Raw genomic sequence first — 25,588 nt, forward strand, 5'->3', positions numbered from 1 at the left:
TTTTCCAGTCCTTTGTTATTATGCATAGTGTTACAATGAATGGCCTTGTGCATATGTCATTTTGTACTTTCGCTGGTGGATGTTTGGGTTAGATTCTGGGAAGTGGGACTACTGAGTCAAATAGTGAGTGCACACATGTAATCTTGCTAGACATTGCTAAATTTCCCCCATTGAGGTTATATAATTTTGTCTGTATTGCTTTTTGTGGTTTTTAAAAGGAACGACATTTCTTGCAACTAGCAGATAAATAAATCTTGGTGATCTAATGCACAGCATAGTGAATATAGACAAGAATATTGTGTTATCATCATCAAATTTGCCAAGAGACTAGATCTTAATTATTCCACCCACAAGAAAGAAATGATAATTATGTGACACGATGGAGGTGCTATTTCTACAATGGCAATCATATTACAATATATAAATGTATCAAATCAACACTGTACACCTTAAACTGACACAATGTGGTTTGCAAAGCTTAGATAGGTGGTTGGCCAGATGCTGTGCCAGCATGCAGGAGGCTGTTCAGAGCCCATGTTATGAAGCAAGAGAGGTGAGGAATCAAAAGTATAAGTCCAATGGAGCAGCAGTCTGAAAGGGTATAGTCAGAGCTGCTGAAGACTGAGGGAAATTAAAAAACAGACTATCAGAAGCAATATTTGTGAAAGCTGGGAAAATGGCTGGTTAGGATCTGAGGCAGTATTACTCACCTCTTTGCTGTTATTCCTTACAAGCCTGACTTTGCTGTCTCTGTGAGCCTTTCCTTCCTTTCAGCCAGAAAAGGGCCTGGGCCACTGGAATCACATGGGCTCAAGCTAGCTAGCCAGGGCTAGAGGCGTGCTTGAAGGAGGCCCTGACCTCCGTTCTCAGCCCCCTATCACACCACTAGGCCTGCTGCTTCCTTCTGTAGGCCTTGCATCTCCTGGAAGCCTGTGGTGGATACTGATGAGCCTGCTACTCAGTTCCCTGGTTGCTGATTTGGCTCTGGGAATGCAAGGTGCAAGGCCTCGTCCTGCTGCCATAAGCAGGGCTGCTGAGCTGGCTACCTTGGTCGTCATGAATGGGCCAGGAGGCTGGCTACTCCTGAGCTTAGAGCAGCCTGGCATGGTCCAAATGGGATGGAAAGAGCCCACCTCATCAGCTCCCAGACCTAAGAGCCTTAGTGTGGAGTGTACTTGCCATTTTCCCCTTCTTTAGCTCAGTGAAGTTTCGCAGACCAGTAGTGGGTGTCAGATATCTCATTGTTGATAGTAGGTATATTCTGAATGGGAACAGGTATAGAAGCAGAGAATAAGCATAAGCAAATTCAAGGTACTTAGTGTTTTTGTGTCTCAGTTTCATTTGTATAGTGAGAAGCATACTGAGACCTACCTAACCTCACCAGGTGTTATGAGGTTTAAATAACTTAGTAAAGTACTTAGAAAATGGTGCCTGTCGTATCATAAGCAATCAATAAATGTTAGTTACCTTTGCTATTATTTGATTATAATTACTATACATAAATCTTAAATTACATCATGTCATTCCCTTGCTAACTCCCCCCCCAAATGATTCCTATCATAATTGGGATACTATTCAAATCCATACAATGGTCTATAAGGCTCCAGGTCACCTGGTCCCTGCCTACATTTCTATCCTTGTCTTTTTTTTTTTTAGGGCCACACCTGTGGCATATGGAAGTTCCCAGGCCAGGGGTCAAGCTGTAGCTGCCGGCCACAGCCACAGCCATAGCAACACAGGATCCGAGCCACATTGACCACCTACACCACAGCTCACGGCAACGCTGGATCCTTAACCCACTGAGCGAGGCCAGGGATTGAACTGCATCCTTATGGATACTAGTCAGGTTCGTTAACCACTGAGCCACAATGGGAACCCCCTCAACCTCATCTTGTACCATTTTCCTTCTTATTTTCATTTTTTACAAATCATCAAGCTCTTTTTTGGTCTCAGGACCTTTGCAGTTGCTCTACGTGTTTATAATCAGAAAAACACAACAACAACAACAAAAACCCTGAGATACTAAAATCCACAACCCATCAAGAAAGGTTTGTGAATCCTGACTACATAATAATCTTAAACATCATATGGTGAAAAAATGAAATAAAATACAATAGATAAATGGTAAATCAGAACATAAATATATACAGAATATGACAAAGGGCTAATATCTTAGTAGTTAGGAGTCTAAACTAGATTCTAACTGCTGGGTTTGAATCCAGGTCCATCATGTACTAGCTGTGTGACTTGGGTTTCACTCAGTCTCTCTATGCCTCAGCTTCCTCCTCTGTAAAATGAGGATTATAACACTTCCTAATATTGTAGTAATGTAATCCTTGAGTTAAGCGATTTAATAGAATGACTCTTGGTATACTTCAAGCACCAGATAAGTTTTACTTATTATTATGGTTAATAAGAAGCCAGAAGAAAAACAGGCGAAGGATATGAACAGGCAGTTCACAAAGAAGGTAAAACAAAATAATCAATAAACATGAAAATATGGTTGACTTTCATGATGAAAAGCAATAATTTATTTCACAAATATTTCAGTATGTATTAAGTGCCAAGAGGCATTAGGAATAGAATAGTGAACATCTTACTCTCACGGAATTTACATTATGGTAATTGTATTTGTGTGTGTATAATACTTAGTACATCACGTAGTAATAGTGTTTTGAAGAACAGTAAGACAGGGATGGGGTGTCATTTTACATAGAGATCAAAGAAAGACTCTGAGATAAGGTAATATTTAAGCAGTGATCTGAAGAAGCGAGGGAGAAAGCCATGAGGATTTCTAGGGGAAGAGCTTTCCAAGCAGTGGGAAAAATAAGGGCACAGGCTTGGAAGCAGGAGCCAGCTTAGCTTACTCAAGGAAGAGCAGTAAATCTAGCTTGTTTGGGGCAAGGCTAAGTTGATAGAAAGCGAGGTCTAAAAGACCGAGGCCAGATCCTACAGGGCTTTAAAGGCCAGGATAAGGACCTGGGACTTCCGTAGGAGTGAAATAGAAAGCCTGCTGTCACTTAGGAATTGTATTCCGCTACATATAACAGGGATCCACATAACAAAGGCTTAAATAGGATGTTGTTTCAAGTGTTATATTGATTCTAGGACATCCCATTATTCTATGTCCCAAGAAAGAGGAAGAAGTTGCTGGCAAATATAATCACAAACTGTCATTCAAAGGTTTCAGAGATACTGAAGCATGAAGAGATGTACCTCTTAGAGGTGGTGTTTTTTTTTTTCCCTCAAGTAAGATTAGGTCGAGACGTCATCAGTTTTTTGGTTGGAAGATGGCTACTCTGCTATAGCCATTAAATTCTCATTTCCAGGAGGAAGGAGAAATGAAGAAGGGGGAAATGCTTTTTATTCTTCCCTGTTAATTCTTTAAAAATCTCCTCTGAAAAACTCATTGGGAGTTCCCGTCGTGGCGCAGTGGTTAACAAATCCGACGAGGAACCATGAGGTTGCGGGTTCGATCCCTGGCCTTGCTCAGTGGGTTAAGGATCCGGCGTTGCCCTGAGCTGTGGTGTAGGTCACAGACTCGGCTCGGATCCTGCGTTGCTGTGGTTCTGGCGTAGGCCAGTGGCTATGGCTCCAATTAGACCCCTAGCCTGGGAACCTCCATATGCCAGGGGAGTGGCCCTAGAAAAGGCAAAAAGACAAAAAAACCCCCAAAAAACAAAAACAAAAAACCTCGGAATTTTTATTGGTATTGCATTGGTTGTGTAGATCAACTTGGAGAGTACTGCCTGGTGTCCAATGTGTAGTGCTAAGTCGTTGATCAATATGTATGTTACAGTCTCATTTATACTTCATAAAAGGGTAAGTCTATGAAACATGCTTGTACCTCCATAGAAAATTTCTCAAAGGAGACGTGAGAAACTGTTAATACGTGGTTATTTCAGGGCAACAGAATTGGCTGTGATTAACTTTTCATGTTATGCTGTCTTTTATGTCCTTTTTTAAAAAACCACAAATATTGTACAGATTACTTTTATAATAATAAATGTAAAACAGCAACCTTAAAAGTGGAGTGTGCATTAGCCTGGGGGTATAGGAGGACTTTCCATGGAAAATGAGCACTTAGAGTTTTCAGGGGATCAATTTCTACATCCTCAAATTTCATTTTCACATTTCCTAAAATTGATCTGCCAGAGAACACACGAGTGTGGAAGAATCAAGCTGGTTCTCTTTTTCCATCTCCCTTTTCACAGTTGTCCTTTTTGCACTTTACAAAAGAAAAGCATATCTTTGACCCATCTCAAATCTTACCTGGGTGCACTCGCCCTATGGTGTACAGTCCTCAGGGTACCACAGAGACAGTTCCAAACACTGCTGCCAATAGTGAAGAAATAAATTGCTCTAACAAATGAATATATTGGTATCAAATCCTTTCGCACCTTAGATGGCTTCCAGCAAAATTGAAGGTGAACCCAATGGAGCTGTCGGCTGACAAAATCATGAAAAATAATTTTGAAGACAAATCATTGTGTAGTCCCCTTCCCCCATATATCTTCAAAGGATTTCAAATACTTGAGTGACATTGCTAAAACAAAATGTCCATTCCCATTTACTTATTTATATAACGAGGTTTCTGTGTGCTAATGTTTAACCAAACAAAAAGGAGGAAGAGAATTGATGCTGAATCCTGTCTCATTCTGAAAATAAGCAATATTTATCTGTGGATACACCCACTAATGTTTTTCAAGAAAAAGACTTAATCTGTCTCTAGTAAATTTTTGTTTTTATGTTAATAATTACTTATCCAAGTGTGTAATATGGTTACAGTTTTTGATCCATCATTTCCAATACTAATTGCCATGATAACTCAAGCAAGAGTAAATTTTTGAACACTACTTAAGAGTTTTAGGATCACAGGAACATTTAAAAAGCATTTAAGTAGCAAAATGTGCACATACTTTTTCTGCAGGGAAATATGATAGGATAATCAATAAAATCATTTTAAGTGCAAAAATATATATTATTGGGATAAAATTCCTGTCAGGAGAATAAAATGGAATTGAGAACTCAGGGAGAAAAGGGAAAATGTACACCTCTCAACTGTCAAGGAGGAGCTCGGTTTTGAATTTTTAAAACAGATGTCGATGGCTCTCAAATCACTAACGTATATAGGTTTCACTGCTTTCACCTAAAACTCTGACGCTTTGTTTGTGGATGTTAATATTTGTCAGAAATCACATCATTTGCAGCTGACACTTTGGATGCAGAATTTTAGATGTCAGGGTAAATCTGTGGAGGAGCACAATGTAAAAAAAAAACATTTTTAGAGAGCATTTTGATATAAACCAATAGTTTTATATAAACATACAAAACAAATATAGGTGGGAGCATAATATGCTCTTTTGCCACCTTGTGGCAGGAGCTGTATTTAAGCCAGGCACCGCGGCTGCAATGAGGAGGGGGTCTCTTCTCAGGTCAGCCCCTCTGGCTAGCCTTCAGTCAGGTCTTTGTGAGGCAGAGATGGTGGCATTTGCCTAGGACTGAATCCAGACCCATACAAGCGAGAAGCATCAAAAGGATTATGCCCATGCATGCCGCCCCCCCCCCCCCTGCCGCCGCGCACGTGATTCAGAGCAAAAGCAGCATGCAATCAGGAAAGGAATGTAAGGAGATACAACAAAATTCTGACTTTTCCCATGAGGGCCGCTTAAAAAAAATGTCAAGCTGTTTCTGATATCTTTTCCTTGATTCTTTTGTTTTGGTGTCTCTTCTCTGCTGGTGACCTAGACACTTCCTCAGTCTGCCTTTTGGGGAACCCGGCCCTGATCCTGGCCCCGGGGTAAGTTTGGTTCACTACTGGGTCCGCAGCAGTTAGTACAACACCTGGCTCTAGGTTGGCACTGAATTTGTTGAGTGAGTGAATGATGGCAGAGCCCCTCCGCCCACTTCCAGAACATGCTGGACCCAGGGGCAGTGGGAGGGGGGGATGCTTCTGCAGGAGGTAGAGCAGGAAGGCAGTCAGTTTGCCATGGTTAATCTTCAGTGGTGGATAGTCACAGGTACACTGAGATCTTTTGATCTCTTTGATGTTTGCTTCTCGAGTATCTCCTGTGCTCCCTGCCCTGCCCCCACCTTGCAGGTGCAGGATGACTTCAGTGGGTGCCCTAGTTGAAGTTCCTGGGGTCACAGGCCACAAAAGGCAGGCATTTATTGGAAGGATGCTGGGGTGCTTCAAGGAACTGAAGCAGGAATTGGCTTAGGAAGGGGAGGCACAAAGGCAGCTCTAGATACCGCATATGTATGGGAACCAGCATCCTACCCTCCTTAAGGGCTCCAGATGGCAACAGCCACCTCTTGCTGCTGACCCCAGGAGGCCTAGGCACCTCCCCCTCCCTGGAGGAAGGGGCCAGGTGGAGGGGTGCTGTCCTGCGCTCCCCACGGAGAGCTCTGCCCCAGTGTAATCAAGGCAGGACCACAGCCCCCAAGGGCCACGCTGTGTGTACCGGGCCAAGGCCAGCCATCACCAGGACTCAGGGACCAGACTCTCCTAGAACACACTCTCCCTGATCCCGGAGTCTGCTGCTCCTCAGCCTTGTCCTGATGCCTGCCCTGGCTGCACTCCCTGGGACCCGCACCTGTGGCTGCTTCCCAACATCCCCCAGCTGCCCAAGACCCAAACTACTTGTTCTGGGCTCCGTGTTCGTGCCCCCCCCCCGTGCTGCTGCCCACTGTCAGCAGCTCTCAGTGCAGGAGCACCCCCCAGCCGCATGGCCGCCCTCTCCTCCCACTCCCCCCACAGGTAGCTTCGTCCCTGCCCCTCCCACCTGCTGCCCGCCTGGGGCTCTGCTAAGGCATCCCTGCCCCTCCCACCTGCTGCCCGCCTGGGGCTCTGCTAAGGCTCGAGGGTCTTGGGACAGTGTCCTGCAATTTAGGCCCCTCTCTCAGCAGTAGGGGAGGTGCCAGCAGGAGGCACAGCCTTGTCGTGCTTTGTCCCTCCCGCTGCCCCACCCCACCCCCTCCAGGGGGCTCAGCGTCTGCTGGGTTGCAAGGCCGGCTGCCAAACCTCCCTTGGCCTTGGGGGCCCGAGGAGGAGGTGAGGAGCAGGTACAGACTCCGCAGAGCACGGATCAGGTGGACATGGCACATGCCTGTTGGGGCCAGTGGCCTTGGGAGCTCTGCCCCTGTGGCTCTGGGGTCCAGGCCTGGCCCTGGGTCTTGGTGCCTATGGGGCAGGGCAGAACCCAGGGTGGGCGGGGAGCCTGGGACAGGGCTGGGGCAGGCTGAGCCGCGGAGATGATGGCCTGTGACAGCTTCTGCCGGCGCTCCTCAGGACCGGGCCTCTGGGGGGCCATTTCCCAGCCTCGGGGACGTTTCTGGACCCGGCCATCCCTCGGTCCCTGGCCCTGCAGTGCTGGGGGAGGCTGCATGGACGAAGGGAAGGACGGGGAGAGGGGAGGAGACGATGATGGGGGTCAAAGCAGCGATTGGAGCCGAGAACTGGAAGCGCCTTAAAGAGACTGCGCGGTCCCCGCCCCCCTTCCCGCCAGCCTCAATGAATTAGAGCTGTGTTTCCCAAACTTGCCTGATCATAAGAATCCTCTCCGGCCCTAGTTAAAGATACAGGTTCCGGAGCACGTCCCTTCGAGATTCTGATTCAGTGGGGCCGCGGGTGGAGCCGAGGAATCTGTAATTTTAACACGCTCCCCACGTGATTCTCGTGAACAAGCAAGTTTGGGAAATATTGAATTAAAGGAAACGGGGCCTGGCTGCGAGCGGGCCTCCGCTAGAGGGCTACGGCGGGGAGGATTCCCGGGGGCGTCGCCTGCTTCCGCCGCCGCCTCCTTCAGTGAAAGTCCCTTTTGGGTCCAGCTGCCAGAGCCACCGCGCTCCCTCAGGCCGGGCGGGGGACACCCCAGGTCTGCGTGGCCCCCGCGCCGCCACGCCCAGCGGCCGCCCGAGCCCTGCGAGCAGGGGGAGGAGCCGCCGCCAGTGGAGGAGGCGGAGGAGGCAGAGGAGGCGGAGACGGCGGAGACGGCGGCGAAGGCGGAGAGGAAGGTGGAGGCGAAGGTGGAGGGGAAGGTGGACGCGGCGGGGAAGGTGGACGCGGCGGGGAAGGTGGACGCGGCGGGGAAGGTGGACGCCACCGGGAAAGTGGACACGGCAGGGAAGGTGGACGCCGCCGGGAAGGTGGAGACGGCGGAGGGTCCGGGCCGCCGGGTTGAGCTCAAGCTGGAGCCCGAACCCGAACCCGAGCCGGCACGGGAGGCGGAGCAGGAGCCGAAGGGGGAGCCGAAGCAGGAGCCGGAGGATGAGAACCCAGCGCGGAGCGGCGGTGGCGGCGGCGGCAGCGACGAGGTTCCTCTCCCCACCCTTCCCTCTGACCCCCCGCGGCCCCCCGATCCCTCCCCGCGGCGCAGCCGTGCCCCCCGCCGCCGACCCCGGCCGCGGCCGCAGACCCGGCTCCGTACCCCGCCGCAGCCTAGGCCACGGCCCCCGCCCCGGCCCCGGCCCCGGCGCGGCCCTGGGGGCGGATGCCTGGATGTGGATTTCGCTGTGGGTCCACCAGGCTGTTCCCACGTGAACAGCTTTAAGGTGGGAGAGAACTGGAGGCAGGAACTGCGGGTCATCTACCAGTGCTTCGTGTGGTGTGGAACCCCCGAGACCAGGAAAAGCAAGGCAAAGTCGTGCATCTGCCATGTGTGCGGCACCCATTTGAACAGACTCCACTCTTGCCTTTCCTGTGTCTTCTTTGGCTGCTTCACAGAGAAACACATTCACGAGCACGCCGAGACAAAACAACACAACTTAGCTGTAGACCTTTATTACGGAGGTATATACTGCTTTATGTGTAAGGACTATGTATATGACAAAGACATTGAGCAAATTGCCAAAGAAGAGCAAGGGGAGGCTTTGAAATTACAAGCCTCCACCTCCACCGAGGTTTCTCACCAGCAGTGTTCGATGCCAGGCCTCGGTGAGAAATATCCAACCTGGGAGACAACCAAACCCGAGTTAGAACTGCTGGGACACAACCCAAGGAGGAGAAGAATTACCTCCAGCTTTACCATCGGTTTAAGAGGACTAATCAATCTTGGCAACACGTGCTTTATGAACTGCATCGTCCAGGCCCTTACCCACACTCCCATCCTGAGAGATTTCTTCCTCTCTGACAGGCACAGATGTGAAATGCCAAGCCCCGAGTTGTGTCTGGTCTGTGAGATGTCTTCGCTCTTTCGGGAGTTGTATTCTGGAAACCCGTCTCCTCACGTTCCCTATAAGTTACTGCACCTGGTCTGGATACACGCGCGTCACTTAGCAGGGTACCGGCAACAGGATGCCCACGAGTTCCTCATCGCAGCGTTAGACGTCCTGCACAGGCACTGCAAAGGTGATGATGCCGGGAAGGCGGCCAACAATCCCAACCACTGTAACTGCATCATTGACCAAATCTTCACAGGTGGCTTGCAATCCGATGTCACCTGTCAAGCCTGCCATGGGGTGTCCACCACGATAGACCCCTGCTGGGACATCAGTTTGGACTTGCCTGGCTCTTGCACCTCCTTCTGGCCAATGAGCCCAGGGAGGGAGAGCAGTGTGAATGGGGAAAGCCACATCCCAGGCATCACCACCCTCACGGACTGCTTGCGAAGGTTTACGAGGCCAGAGCACTTAGGAAGCAGTGCCAAAATCAAGTGCGGTAGTTGCCAGAGCTACCAGGAATCTACCAAACAGCTCACAATGAATAAATTACCCGTCGTTGCCTGTTTTCATTTCAAACGTTTTGAACACTCAGCCAAACAGAGGCGCAAGATCACTACATACATATCCTTTCCTCTGGAGCTGGATATGACACCATTCATGGCCTCGAGCAAAGAGAGCAGGATGAATGGACAGTTGCAGCTGCCAACCAATAGTGGAAACGACGAGAATAAGTATTCCTTGTTTGCTGTGGTTAATCACCAAGGAACCTTGGAGAGTGGCCACTACACCAGCTTCATCCGGCACCACAAGGACCAGTGGTTCAAGTGTGATGATGCCGTCATCACCAAGGCCAGTATTAAGGACGTTCTGGACAGTGAAGGGTATTTACTGTTCTATCACAAACAGGTCCTGGAACATGAGTCAGAAAAAGTGAAAGAAATGAACACACAAGCCTACTGAAGTGACACACAGACCTACCTACCTGTAATGGAAGATGACAGCACCCAAACTACAACTGGCATCGAGATTTGTAAAGGACCTACTTGCATTGGCCCACGGGCCTGACAGAGTAAGAATTGAACAGTTCCCAGTGTCTAAAAGGTCCCGATTGGAAGAGAAGTAGAAGGGGCGGGAGAAGAGGCTCTAATCTAAGCAGTCACTTCAAGGAAAATTAAATGGCAGGAATGCTCTGGGTGGGGAAGGCAGGAGCAGGGAAATCCTGACACTGGTACATAGCCTATATTCCTCCAAAAGGTTGTGTGGGAAAGTGTGGGGTGGGAGGGGGGTGGTGTGTGGGGGGGTGTGTGCCCTTGTAACCGTAAAACATCTTTCTCCATGGGTGTTTCAGCTTCAACTGACCAATCACATAAAACAGGTATATGTTTGGGGGGAAAAAGAAAAGTTTATACAAATGCAGCCCATTACGCGTATGGGTACGAAAGCGGAAAAGCGGAGGAGGCAGGGATATCTCATTGACAAACACCTTTGCCAGTTTCTTTGTATTCGTGATTTTTTGTGCTATTAAATGCAGTATTACACAAAGAAAAGCCCACGTGGGCTAGTGAAACAAGAAAGGAGGGGGGCTTGTATAAGGGGAGCAGTGGCTCCAAAGGTAGAGAAGACAAGAAACACTGTAAGATAAGCAACCAACACAGGCCTCAGCGAAGAGTATAGTGTGTGAGTGTTTAAAACAAACAACAACAACAAAAGCTGTATGATATACTTGAGCAAATCAATGAACCTCTTTGCGATTGTTTTCCCATCTGTACAATGCAGATAATTCCTACCTTAAAGGGTTATTGTTAAAGATTAAATGATATAAAATGTGTCAAAGTATAAAGTAAAAGGCTTGGAACTTTGTAGGGGCTCAGTAAACGTTTGTTGGATCTGAAACGTCTTCTGACCATGACCAGAATGCATTAGCGGTGAGGGTCAGCTCTCCTTAAGGCCCGTGGACAGAAAGGACCACACATTGTGTCACACGCAGTCACATGCTCGCGCGCACGCGCGCACACACACACACACACACACACACTTTCACTCTCTCTTATAACTCCTTCCCCAGGACTGTCTCCTGGAGCCCCAAGCCCACACTCCACTCTTGCCTCGTGTACAGGGCCCCACAGTCAGTGCCACACCCGGGATTGGGAGGAGAACCACAGCTGTCCCCCCAAGTCATCATTCTGTCCATTCAGAAGACTTGTCACGTTGCTTTCATGACTCAGCACCCCAGTGATGGGACTCGGGGCCACTAGGCTGCTAGGCTTCCACACGAGGGTGTTGGTGGTCGCTGCCCTCCAAAAGCATTATGGGTGTCGCTATGTTCATCTGCAGCCACAGATCAGGAGGAAGACTATTCCCCAGAGCTCCCTTGTCCACCAGCCGGGGGAGAGGGGTGGAGTGGCATGTTGGCCTCTCCCCTGATTCTCAAGAGGGCAGAGTGGCCTGGGAGGGCTAAGCTGAAACGGATGGGTTAAGCACTGGTGGCGGCTCCTCCTTTTCTCCTCAGCATCAGATACGAGAGTACTTACTACCTGGAAAACCCGGGGTCGGGGGGTGGGGGGGACTGAATAGTTCAGACCCATGGGGCTTGGATCTACTGGCTCAGGTAAGAGGCTGGGCTTTCCCAGGGCTCCCCAAGTCCACTTCATGGCCATGTCATTTGGAAATTGTGTGTGTGTGTGTGTGTGTGTGTGTGTGTGTGTATTATGTGGTTGTGGATGCCTCCCCACCTAGCTTATAGGCACTTTTAGGACAAGGGTTGTGTCTCCTCTTGTACCCTGGGCTGTGGCCTCAGCCCCTAGTACAGTCACTGGCACAGAGTATTGGAAGCGTTTCCTGGATGGATGAATGAACCACACCACCCTCCTGGCACAACCAAATTTCCCTCACCCCCTCCCTCCGGGCTGATAATCCTCAGGAGAAAATGTAAAACGTGTTATTTTTGCTATCTTGTAGGCTGAGAAAGAGCAAGAGGTAAGTGGCCTCGGATGCCACTTGGCACCTTCACGCAGGTCTCAGCCTCCCCTTTGGGATGTGTGGGAGCCCTGCCTGGGAAGACAGCCACGTCCTCCTTCCTGCTCTCTGCCCCATGAAGAGTCCAGTCGGGCATGTGCCCCCAGATCCTGACTGCTTGCACAGACACCGTCCTTTTCCATTTAAAAAACGCTTTTATGTGGAAATAGTTTCAAAGTGGCAGCGCAATTGCAGAAATACAAATGGTATAAAGAACATCCATATACCCTTTACCAGATTTACCCATGGCTAACATTGTATTCCACTTGCTCTCATGGCATGTATGCACTCTCTCGTATTCATGTGTGTGTGTGTGTGTTTGGATCAAATGAGGGTAAATCACCTCATGGCCCTTTATGCCCAGTACCCCAGTGTGCATTTCCTAAGACTACTCCCCGTATCCCAGTACAGTTAACAGCTTCAGTACATTTATCATTGAGATAATACTGTTATCTAATTAACCATTTGTACTCCAGATTTGTCTCCATAATGTCCTTTATAGCATTTTCCCTTGTCCTCACAGAATCTGGTCCAGGGTGAGGGATTGCTTTGAGCTGTTGTGTCTCTTCAGCCTCCTTGAATGGGAACTCTCTTTCCCAGGCTGTCACCATCCTGTGTGGCCATTAGCATTTTTAACAGAACATTGCTGCTTTGGGGTGTGTCTGATACAGAAACTGTCTTTTAAGTACCCTGTACTCCGGAATAGTTCTAAGAGATGAATGGCGCGAGCCTGTTGAAGCCGACTCTCCTGTCTCCACTGGTGGAAGGCACAGACCACCAGAGGGAGCAGCTGTGCCCGGCACTTCTGATAGAAGCACGTACCTCTTCTGTCTGGAAAACACCATTGTCCCTCAGCAACAGGGGAGCCCTTCGAGCCCAGCCCTATGCCCCTACCCATCACCAACCCCCAAAGTGAGCCATGGAGTGTAACTGCAGCAGGGCCTGCGTTCAGATCACATCACCGCGGGACCCAGGGCATCATGTGTTTGGCAGGTATGTGTTACTTTGAGCTCAAATGCAATTCAGGCATGTTTGAGCCTGTCTGGTACATGGGCGGGCACCTGCATGGTTGGGGCCATTAGGGGGACCAGGAGGTAGCACCCTTGGTACCTTCATCACCATTCCCATGGTGGGCACAGCAGCAGTGGAGTGGCAGGGAAGGGATACTCCTGAAGCAGTTTCACAGGCAGAGTACCCAAGAATGGGGTACAGGGAGTTACCGTCGTGGCTCAGCAGTTAGCGAACCAGACTAGCATCCCTGAGGACACGGGTTCGATCCCTGGCCTCGCTCAGTGGGTTAAGGATCTGGCGTTGCCGTGAGCTGTGGTGTAGGTTGCAGACGCAGCTCGGATCCTGAGTTGCTGTGGCTCTGGCGTAGGCCGGCAGCTGCAGCTCCGTTTCAACCCCTAGCCTGGGAACCTCCATATGCCATGGGTATGGCCCTTTTAGACTGAAAAAAAAAAAAAAAAAGAATGGGGCACAGAATAAGTGAGGAAGTACATGAGAGATGCCAAAACCAGATTGGTTTGTGGTGTACTGGGGACTTTCAGACACAATTGGGCTATTTTACATGGGGGCCTGAATTTCTCTGTGAGCTGGTGGACAAGAGCTGGTGACAGGTAAGCGAATTCTTTAATGGAGAGTCTCTCTACTTTCACAAGCTGGTAAGGCCAGGGAAACTCCATTCATGTGTAGACTGACAATCTGGGCCCAGAAGGGCACGGGCAAAAAGACGAGTGCTCACAACTGGGGGCCTTATCCACCCATAGAGCTCAGAATGAGGGACCAAACAATGGGGCCCTTACCTTTCACCCACTGCACATGCTTCCCCATGGGGTCTGGGCCTAGTGTGGTTGGAAGTCCAGAGCCCTACCCCTTCCCATTTCCTGGAATAACTGGATGCTGAAATGTACTCTGGCCTACCGGTCACATTAGGTAAGTGCTTCACTTCTTTCCCATCCATGGGGAAGCCAGGATCAGGGATGCTGTCAACCAAGAGGTCTTTTCCAATCAAGGAACAGAGTGACCTCCCATACTATTATGTCACTGTCATAACACCATAGACAGGGTGCCAGGGACCAGCGTTTGCCCCACATGTATCTTTCACACCCAGAAGCCAAGGCCCTGGTCCTCTTGAGAGTACCCAGCCCAGCACCCAGAGCAGTGTGTCAGTTACACACTGATCTTTCGCTGCAAGTGACCCAGTGATGCTTTTAAACTGTATTAAAGCATATCAAATATACAGGAAATGGGCATATCATTAGGGTACAGCTTCATGAATTTCTGTGAAGTGAACACATCTCGGTAAATAGCATCTAGATCAAGAAAGAGAACATTACCCATAAGTCAGGCCCCCTTCCTGCTTCTTTCTAGTCAATAATCCCAAAGGGTAAGCCTTATCCTTACTTCTTCCACTGTAGATTCATGGTGCCTTTTTATTTTTTGTCTTTTGTCTTTTTAGGGCTGCACCCGTGGCATATGGGGGCTCCCGGGCTAGGGGTCGAATCAGAGCTGCAGCTGCCGGCCTACACCACAGCCACAGCAACACCAGATCTGAGCCTCATCTTCAACCTACACCACAACTCACGGCAACACGGGATCCTCAACCCACCCAGCGAGGCCAGGGATCGAGCCCGTGTCCCTGTGGATACTAGTCAGGTTCATTAACCACTGCGCCACAATGGGAACTCCTGTGGTGCCTTTATAAGTGCCTTCTATAAATGGAATTGTTCAGTACTTACGCTTTCGTGTCTGGCTTCTTTTGCTCATCATTATTTTATGAGCTTTAGATCTGAGGTCTCGTTGTCAAGGAAAATTATGAGGAGTGTCATTTTTTTCTGTCTCGCGAACTAAAAGTAAGGATTCCCTATTCTTCCTAGTGATTTCTCACTTATTGAACCAATTCAGAGGGACCCTGGCCATTGCAAAGTTGGACCTCGAGAGAGTCTATAATCTCCTTTATGTATGAAAATTGTTAAGTTCTCCTGTGGTGCAGCAGGTTAAGGATCTGGCGTTTTCACTGCAGCAGCTTGGGTTCAGTCCCTGATCTCTGGCCTGGGAACTTCCATGTGCTGTGGCTGCAGCCATGGCAAAAAAATTAAAAAAAAAAAAAAAAAGATGGGTGGAAAACAGCCTGCTAGGTAAATCTGGGCTTGTTTAGGCACCCAGAAATGTTAATCTTGAGCAATACTCCAGGCCTGTTCCAATAGCTCCTGTATGGGATACTCTGTTCTAGTAAGGCCTCTAATGTGCCTCAGAGTCACTTGGAGGGCTCGTTAACACAGATGGCTGGGTCCTGCCCGCAGAGTTTCTGATTTCAGTAGATCTGTTGTTTTGTCTTGTTTTGTTTCTTTGGTCTTTTTAGGGCTGCTCCCTTGGCATATGGAGGTTCCCAGGCTAGGGGTCAAATCGGAGCCATAGCTGCTGGCCTACACCACAGCAACGCAGGAACCAAGCCGAGTCTGCAACCTACACCACAGCTCACAACAATGCTGGATCTTTAACCCACTGAGCAAGGCCAGGGATGGAACCCGCATCCTCATAGATACTAGCCAGGTTCGTTAACCGCTGAGCCACGACGGGAACTCCTGATTTCAGTAGATTTGGGATAGGGGGTTGCAGATTTGCATTCCTAACCTATTCCCAGGTGATGCTCATGCTTCTGGCTCTAGGACCACACTTTAAGAACCACTGATCTATTCACTTTGCTTTCACATGGTGGTGCTTGGACCCCAAGGAGTCTACGACGATGCCCTGTGGAGCACCACCTTGGAGCACCAGAAGGGGGCAAGGTGGTGAGGATCAGGAGCTCCCCAAATAGAAAATCAGTAAGAGGGAGTTATAGATTTTATATTTGGGAGTTCCAAGTAATATTTGAAGACAGAGTTCTGCTATAAACACTTTTAAAGTGGAAAATTACTCTGCGAAGGAACTTTAGACCCCAGGGGGGTGATGTATTTAAACTACATTGGTGGAGTTCCCCTTGTGGCTCGGCAGGTTAAGGACCTGCCATAGTCTCCGTGAGGATACGGGTTGATCCCTCGAGTTGCTCAGTGGGTTAAGGATCCAGCATTGCTGTGAGGTGTGGTGCAGGTCACAGAGATGGCTCAGATCCGGTGTTTCTGTGGCTGTGGTGTAGGCCTCAGCTGCAGCTCCCATTCCACTCCTAGCTCAGGAACTTCCATATGCTGCAGGTGCAGCCATGAAAAGGAAAAAAAAAAAAAAAAACCGGATAGGTGGTATATCTGTAGAATGATCCGATGTGCTATAGAGACCTGGCCTCCTATGTGCCCTTGATCTATAATCTAGATGGTCCTGAGAGGGACTTAAATTCCTTGAAACTCAAAGAAGTGCATAGTTATGAGGATGGAAGTGATGAGGGAAAATGCTCAAGTATAAATACAGCACAAAATCCTATGCATAAAGTATGATTTTCTCCTGGCAATATAGCACACTAAGATGACATGAGTAGCACCTCCCCTCCACTACAAACACATACTAACACTAGAAAAACTATAACAAAATTTTAGTTTATACCTGAACTTACAGAAGCAAAAAGCAGAGCTCCCGTCGTGGCTCAGTGGAAACGAATCTGACTGGCATCCATGAGGGTGCAGGTTTGATCCCTGGCCCCGCTCAGTGGGTGAAGGATCCAGCATTGCCGCGAGCTGTGGTATAAGTTGCAGACGTAGCTTGGATCTGATGTGGCTGTGGCTGTGGCATAGACTGGCAGCTACAGCTCCCATTCGACCCCTAGCCTGGGAACCTCCATATGCCGCAGGTGTGGCCCTAGAAAGACGTAAATAAATAGATAAAGTAGGGAGAAATTTGTAAAAAAAAAAAAAAAAAAAAAGAAAGTAGGGAGAATTTTGCAATAAATAAATAAATAAGCGAAAAGTAAAATCTCCAGAGAAAAAGAGAAAGCTAATTTAGTCATTGTAAATGGACACTGCAGTAACCCATTGTGCTGCTGGTTCCAGATATCAGGCCCTAGGAGCTAGGGGCTTAGAGCTGGGAATCTTGTGCCCATGCAAGTATTGGCAACACAGCCTCAAGGCCACCAGAGGCAGAGAGGCTGAGAGTAACACCTCTGGATAAAGTCTTTAGTATCTTCTCAGTTGGTTAAAATGGGATTTGGGGAGTTTCCTGGTGGCACACCGAGTTAAGGATCCAGCATTGTCACTGCTGTGGCTCAGGTTTGATCCCTGGCCCAGGAACTTCATGCTGCGGGTGCAGCCAAAAAAAAAAATAAATAAAATAAAATAAATAAATAAAAAAAATAAATTTAAACGGGAGTTGGGGAGTTCCTGTCATTGCTCAGCCGTAAGGAACCCGACTAGGATCCACGAGGATGCAGGTTTGATCCCTGGCCTTACTCAGTGGGTTAAGGATCCGGCATTGCCATGAGCTGTGTGGAGGATGAAGACTTGGCTCGGATCTGGCATGGCTGTGGCTGTGGTGTAGGCCGGCAGCTGTAGCTCTGATTGGACCCCTAGCCTGGGAACCTCCATATGCCACAGGTGTGGCCCTAAAAAGCAAAACCAAAAAACAACAAAAAAAGAGGGGGCGGTGGAGTTGGAAAGTAAGCCATGAAAGGTCTTACTGCTCTTTCTGGAGCCACCAGAAGAAATAGAAATCCCAGGCCTATGCCATATGTGGATGTGGGGGGTCTAAATTTACCCTACCATGTGTTATGGGAGTCACATGCTGAAAAATTAAAACTCAAATTGGAGCAGACCAAGCAAAGCTCTAGAACCTCAGCAAAAGCAAAAACATTTTTACCATACAGGGCACATAGAACCCCACAGAAAAAGACATCTGCCGAAGTTGTGCTCAGAAAGAAAGAAAGAAACAAAAAGATTGTGCTTGCAAAGAAATGATGCTCCATGAAGGTGAGTCACCCGTTGCCACAAGAAGGAGGAGAATTAGTAGCCCCAAGAAATACTGATGAGATGAACTACCACTCTTTTTTTGCAAGTGGAATAAGGACATGTCCAGGAAAAAATAAACCGAAGAAAGGTTAGCAATAATAGACTCTTACTTAAATAACTACTGAAAGATATCCTTCAGGAAGAAGGAAATTGAAATTGGAGAGAAAGGATGAATAGGAGGCAAGGAACAGTGAACAAAAAATTGATAAACATGGGAAAATCTAAATAAGCATTAAGTACATAAAACAACAATGATGTTGAATCATATGGAATCATATGGAATATATGATGTTGAATCATATAGAAACAGGCTGGCACAAACAACGCTACAGCTCAAAGGCATGTACAGCAGCAGAAGACTATTAATATTTAAATAATCTAAGGCTCTTGTATTGTTTGGGAGGAGGGTAGGGCAATTGCCTGTGTTTGGACCTTGTTAAGTCAAGTATGAATGTTTAAACATTTAAGAGTATGAACTCCTAGTTTCTGGCGGTGGCAGGCTTGGTTATTTGATCCAGCTTTTCTATTGAAGTAATGAAGTATCCTGAATAAAAATGTTCAGAACCACTTTGAAAGCACTCAAGAGGAGTTCCCTGGTGGCTCAGCAGGTTAAGGATCTGAGGATGTCACTGCTGTGGCTCTGGTTACAGCTGTGGTGCTGGTTCAGTCCCTGGCGGGGAACTTCCACATGCCTCTGGAGAAGAATATATCCATCCAGGCCTCAGGAAACCCCCACAAACAAATTCTCCAGGGCACAGTGACCAGAAAGCAGAGTAAAATTAGCATATAGGGAAACAAGGCAACTTGACTTAAGAATAGCAGACTACCGTATGATCCAGCAATCCTACTCCTGGGCATCTATCCAGAGAAAAACATAATTCACAAAGATACATGCACCTCAGAGTTCATAGCAGCACTATTCACAATAGCTAAGACATGGAAACAACTTAATGTCCATTGAGAGATGAATGGATTAAGAAGATATACATATATACAGTGAAATACTACTCAGCCAGAAAAAAAGAACAAAACAATGCCATTTGCTATCATACTAAGTGAAGTAAGACGGAGAAAGAACACATATCATATGGTATCACTTATATGTGGAATTTGAAAAAATGAAACAAATGAACTTAGTTACAAAACCAGAAAACAGACTTTCAGACTTTGAAAACAAACATATAGTTACCAAAGGGGAAGGGTGGGGGGTGTAGGGACGGGTTGGGGGTTTGGGACTGGCAAATACACACTTTTGTATGTGAAATGGTTGGGCAGTGGGGATCTGCTGGGAACTAGCACTGGCACAGGGAACTAGCCAGTATTCTGTGATAATCGATATGGGAAAAGAATCTGAAAAAGAATGAATGTGTGTGTATGTATAACTGAACCTGTTGCACAGCAAAAATTATTGCAACATTGTACATCAACTATACTTCAATCAAACTTTTTAAAAAATTAAAAACTGAAACAACAGAAACAGACTCACAGATTTCAGGTGAGAGAATTAACAGGCACATATTTTAAGATTTATTTTTTACTGAAGTATAGTTGATGTACAATGTTGTGTTACTTTCTACCGTATAGCAAAGTGATTCAGTTACACATACACACATGTGTGTGTATATATAGGTACATATACATTTATATGTGTGTGTGTATATATACTTTAAAAAATAGGAGTTCCCGTCGTGGCGCAGTGGTTAACGAACCCGACTAGGAACCATGAGCTTGCGGGTTCGATCCCTGGCCTTGCTCAGTGGGTTAAGGATCCGGCATTGCCGTGAGCTGTGGTGTAGGTTGCAGACGCGGCTCGGATCCCATGTTGCTGTGGCTGTGGTGTAGGCCGGTGGCTACAGCTCCGATTGGACCCCTAGCCTGGGAACCTCCATATGCCATAGGAGTGACCCTAGAAAAGGCAAAAAGACAAAAATAAATAAATAAATAAAATAAAATAAAATAAAAAATATTCTTTTCCATTATGGCTTATCACAGGATACTGAATATAGTTCTCTGTGCTATAGAATAGGTCCTTGTTGTTATCCATTTTATATATATACAGTTTGCCTCTACTAATCCCAAACTCCCAGTCCATCCCTCCCTTAACCCCCTTGCTCTTGGCAATCACAAATCTGTTTTCTACGTCTGAGTTTATTTCTGTTTCATAGATAAGTTCATTTGTGCCATATTTTCCATTCCACATATAAGTGATATCATATGGTATCTTTCTTCCTCTTTCCCATTTACCATGAGAATCTCTCATTCCATCCATGTTGCTGCAAATGGAATTGTTTGTTTGTTTGTTTTCTGGCTAAGTAGTATTCCTTTGTATATATGCACCACATCTTCATTCATCTCTCAGTGGACATTTAGGCTGTTTCCACGTCTCAGCTATTGTGAATGGTGCTGCTATGAACACTGGGGTGTATGTATCATTTTGAATTATAGTTTTGTCTGGATATATGCCCAGAAATGGAATTGGTAGATAATCTCTTTTTAGCTTTTTTTTTTTTTTGGTCTTTTTGCCTTTTCTAGGGCTGCTCCCGTGGCATATGGAGGTTCTCAGGCTAGGGGTCCAACCGGAGCTGAAGCCACCAGCCTATACCAGAGCCACAGCAACGCGGGATCCGAGCCGCGTCTGTGACCTACACCACGGCTCATGGCAATGCTGGGTCCTTAACCCACTGAGCAAGGCCAGGGATTGAACCCACAACCTCATGGTTCCTAGTTGGATTTGATAATCACTGAGCCACAGCAGGAACTCCTCTTTTTAACTTTTTGAGGAAACTCCAAACTGTTTTCATAGAGACTGTACTAACTTATATTTCCACCAAGCATGTAGGAGAATTCCCTTTTCTCCACACCATCTCCAGAATTTGTTATTTGTAGACATTTTTCCCCCCTTTTCTGGCTGCCCTGCAGCATATGGAAGTTCCTGAGCCAGGGATTGAATCAGAGCTGCAGCTGTGGCAACGCCAGATCCCTTAACCCACTGGACCAGGCTGGGGATTGAACCTATGTTTCCCAGCAACCCGAGATGCTCCAGTCAGATTTCTAACCCACTGTGCCACAGCAGGAACCCCAATTTGTAGACATTTTAAAAAAATGATTTTTATTTTTCCTATTATAGTTGGTTTACAGTGTTCTGTCAATTTTCTATTATACAACAAAGTAACCCAGTCTCTCTCTCTCTCTCTCACACACACACACACACACACATACATTCTTTTTCTCAAGTTATCCTCCGTCATGCTCCATCATAAGTGACTAGATATAGATCTCAGTGCTATACAGCAGGATCTTATTGCTTATCCATTCCAAAGGCAATAGTTTGCATCTGTTAACCCCAGATTCCCAGTCCATCCCACTCCCTCCCCTCCCCATCCCCCTTGGCAACCACAAGTCTGTTCTCCAAGTCCATGAGTTTCTCTTCTGTGGAAAGTTTCATTTGTGCCATATATTGGATTCCAGATAAAAGTGATATCATATGGTATTTGTCCTTCTCTTTCTGACTCCACTCAGGATGAGAGTCTCTAGTTCCATCCATGTGGCTGCAAATGGCATTATTTCATTCTTTTTTATGGCTGAGTAGTATTCTGTTGTGTATAGATACCACATCTTCTTAATCCATCCATCTGTTGATGGACATTTAGGATGTTTCCATGTCTTAGCTATTGTGAATAGTGCTGCAGTGAACATACGAGTGCATGTGCCTTCTTCAAGGAAAGTTTTGTCTGGATATATGCCCAAGAGTGGGATTGCTGGGTCATATGGTAGCCTATATTTAGTTTTCTGAGGTACCTCCACATTGTTCTCCATGGTGGTTGTACCAGTTTACATGACCACCAGCACTGTAGGAGGGTTCCCTTTTCTTCACACCCTCTCCAGCATTTATTTGTGGACTTATTAATGATGGCCATTCTGACTGGTGTGAGGTGGTACCCTCACAGTACTTTGATTTGCATTTTTCTAATAATTGGTGATGTTGAGCATCTTTTCATGTGCCTGTTGGCCATCTGTATGTCTTCTTTGAAGAAATGTCTATTTAGTTCTTCTGCTCATTTTTTGATTTTTTTTTTTGTTATTTGAGTTATATGAGCTGATTGTATATTTTGGAGATTAAGCCCTTGTCAGCCGCATCATTTCCAAATATTTTCTCACATTCCATAGGTTATCTTTTCATTCTGTTCATGGTTTCCTCTGCTGTGCAAAAGCCTATACATTTGATTAGGTCCCATTTGTTTATTTTTGCTTTTATTTCTATTGCCTTGGGGACTGACCTAGAGAAACATTGGTACAATTTATGTCAGAGAATGTTTTACCTTTTAGGGATTTTACGGTGTCACCTCTTGTGTTTAAGTCTTTAAGCCACTTTGAGTTTATTTTTGTCTATTATGTGAGGGTGTGTTCTAACTTCATTGATTTACAAGTGGCTGTCCAACTTTCCCAAACCACCTGCCCTTTTCCCATTGTATATTCTTGCCTCCTTTGTCGTAGATTAATCGAATGTCTCAGTTTATTTCTGGGTTCTCCATTCTGTTCCATTAATTCATATGGCTGTTTTTGTGCCAATACGATGCTGTTTTGATTATTGCAGCTTTGTAGTATTGCCAGACACATATTTTAAAACAACTATGTGTACCTTATGCCTTCATGTTCTATACTCAGCAAAATTTTTTTTTAAGGAATGAGAGAAAAAAAAGACATATTTACACAAACATTGTTCTACACCAGCAGAGCCTCACTAAGGGAAATTCAAAAAACTAAAGGGAGTTCCTATTGTGGCACAGCAGAAACAAATCTGACCAGTATCCATGAGGACACAGGTTTGATCCCTGGCCTCACTCAGTGGGTTAAGGATCCGGCATTGCCATGAGCGGTGGTGTAGGTCACAGATGTGGCTCGGATCCTGTGTTGCTGTGGATGTGGTGAAGGCCCGACACTACAGCTCCAATTTGACCCCTACCCTGGGAACCTCCATATGCTGCGAGTGTGGCACTAAAAAGCGAAAAAAAAAAAAAAAAAGTAGATGGCAGATTATCCCAGGTGGGAAGATCTGTGATGAATGAAAGAATGAAAAGTAAAGATGACGGTAAACATGTGGACAAATGTAAATAAGTACAAGGTATTAAACAATAATCATTTCTAGTGGGCTTTGAAAAGAAATCTAGACTAGAAAGACTAGACAATTATAAGCATATGAGTTGGGACAGTCAATGGAGTTATAAGTGTTCTAAACTCTTGTATTATCTGGAAGGAAGGTAAAGGAATTTTTTTTCATTTTAAACTTTTGTAAGTTAATTATGCATACTGTTATTTCTGGGGTAACCATTAAACAATAGGAACAGAATGCAGTGCATAATTTACACTCTAGTAAAGGGGAGAAATGGAATAATAATTTAAAAAATGACTATATAACTTCCAAGCTACCGAAGGGGGGAAGAAATCCCATCAATCAAATTGAAGGCAGGAAAAGTACGGGAAAAATAAGCATTGAAAAATTGGGGTAAATAGAAAGCACAAATTAAAATGCCGAGGAACAAATCTAAATACAAGAATACAATGACAACAATAATACGCATGGATTAAACTCTCCAGTTAATAGTGTCAGACTGAATTTTGAAAAATCCAGCCATGTGCTCTTTGTTTTTTTAAAATTTCTTTTCTTGGGGGCACGCCCACAGTGCGCAGAAGTTCCTGGGCCGAGGATTGAACCTGTGCCACAGCAGCAACTCAAGCCACAGCAGCAGCAATGCCATATCCTTAACCCACTGTGCCACCAGGGAACTCCAGCTTTGTGCTCTTTTTATTTTTTTAATTTTTTAATTAATTAATTTTTTTTGGCTTTTTGTCTTTTCAGGGCCGCACTTGCGGCATATGGAGGTTCCCAGGCTAGGGGTCCAATCGGAGCTGTAGCCGCTGGCCTGCACCACAGCCACAGCCAGAGCAACATCAGATTCAAGCCGCATCTTCGACCTACCCCACAGCGAATGGCAACGCTGGATCCTTAACCCACTGAGCGAGGCCAGGAATTGAACCCAAAACCTCATGGTTCCTAGTTGTATTCGTTTCCACTGTGCTATGATGGGAACCTCTTTGTGTTCTTTTTTTAAGAAAAATTTTATTGGGGAGTTCCCGTCGTGGCTCAGTGGTTAACGAATCCGACCAGGAACCATGAGGTTGAAGGTTTGATCCCTGGCCTCGCTCAGTGGGTGAAGGATCCGGTGTTGCCGTGAGCTGTGGTGTAGGTCGAAGATGTGGCTCAGATCCTGCGTGGTTGTGACTCTGGCATAGGCTGGAGGCTATAGCTCCAATTCGACCCCTAGCCTGGGAACCTCCATATGCCGAGGGAAGCGGCCCTAGAAAAGGCAAAAAGAAAAAAAAATTATTGGAATATAGTTGACTTATAAAGTTGTATTAATTTCAGGTGTATAGCAAAGTGAATCAGTTATACATATACATATCCCCATTCCTTTTCAGATTCTTTCCCCATATAGGTTATTACACAGTATTGAGTAAATTTCCCTGGGTTATAGGTCAGTCCTTGTTACCCTTCTATTTTATATATAGTGGTGTGTGTGTATCAATCCTAACTCCCTAATTTATCCCCCTTCACGTTTTCCCTTTGGCAAACATAAGTTTTGTTTTGAAATCTTTGAGTCTGTTTCTGTTTTGTAAGTTCTATTGGGTCACTTCTACTAGAATCCACATATTAGTGATCTCATATGTACGGAGCAGGCAAATCCATAGAGACAGAAATTAGATTAGCGGTTGCTGAGGGTTGGAGGAAGGGAGAAGGAATAACAGATGCAGGGTTTCCTTTGAGGGTGATGAAAATATGCTGGAATTAGATAATAGTGAGTGTGACACCATCCTGTAAATATACTAAAACCCACCACAGTTTAAAATTTATACTTTAAAAGGGTAGATTCTATAATATGTGAACTGTACCTCAATTTTAAAATGTAGATTATAATAACAGACTCTCGAAGAGTTGTTGTGAAGGTTCAAAGAGATAATGCATGTATAGTCTTTAGCACAATTCCTGGCACCATCATAAGTGTTCAACGAATTAAAGGTGCAATTCTTTCCAAAAAAAAAAAAAGGAGGGGGAGTTCCTGTCGTGGTTCAGTGGTTAACGACTAGTATCCGTGAGGATTTGGGTTCAATACCTGGCTTTGCTCGGTGGGTTAAGGATCCAGCATTGCTGTGAGCTGTGGTGTAGGTTGAAGATTCGGCTGGGATCCTGCCTTGCTCTGGCTGTGGTGTAGGCCGGCAGCTACAGCTCCACTTTGACCCCTATCCTGGGACTCTCCCTGTGCCCCAGGTGTGGCCCTAAAAAGTGGGGAAAAAAAAAAAAGAACCTGCCCTCCGCTTCCTGTCTTCAGCCATACGCCTTTCTCTCTCCCATCTAAGCTGAGATGACTGGAGATTTATTCTTTGGAGAGGGTTAAAAAGGATCTCCAGACCAGGGGACAAAAAGC

The 25,588-nt window shown here is 46.3% G+C and overlaps 1 protein-coding gene across 1 annotated transcript; it reads left to right on the plus strand.

Moving 5' to 3' along the window:
• Positions 7,255-11,048, plus strand: USP27X (ubiquitin specific peptidase 27, X-linked). The gene is made up of 2 exons (XM_003135097.4): positions 7,255-7,466; positions 7,620-11,048. Exons 1-2 carry the CDS (start codon positions 7,255-7,257, stop codon positions 10,120-10,122), a joined length of 2,715 nt encoding a protein of 904 aa, XP_003135145.2. The 3' UTR covers positions 10,123-11,048.

The sequence above is a fragment of the Sus scrofa genome, chromosome X, assembly GCF_000003025.6.
Source record: "Sus scrofa isolate TJ Tabasco breed Duroc chromosome X, Sscrofa11.1, whole genome shotgun sequence".
Classification (NCBI taxonomy): Eukaryota; Metazoa; Chordata; class Mammalia; order Artiodactyla; family Suidae; genus Sus; species Sus scrofa.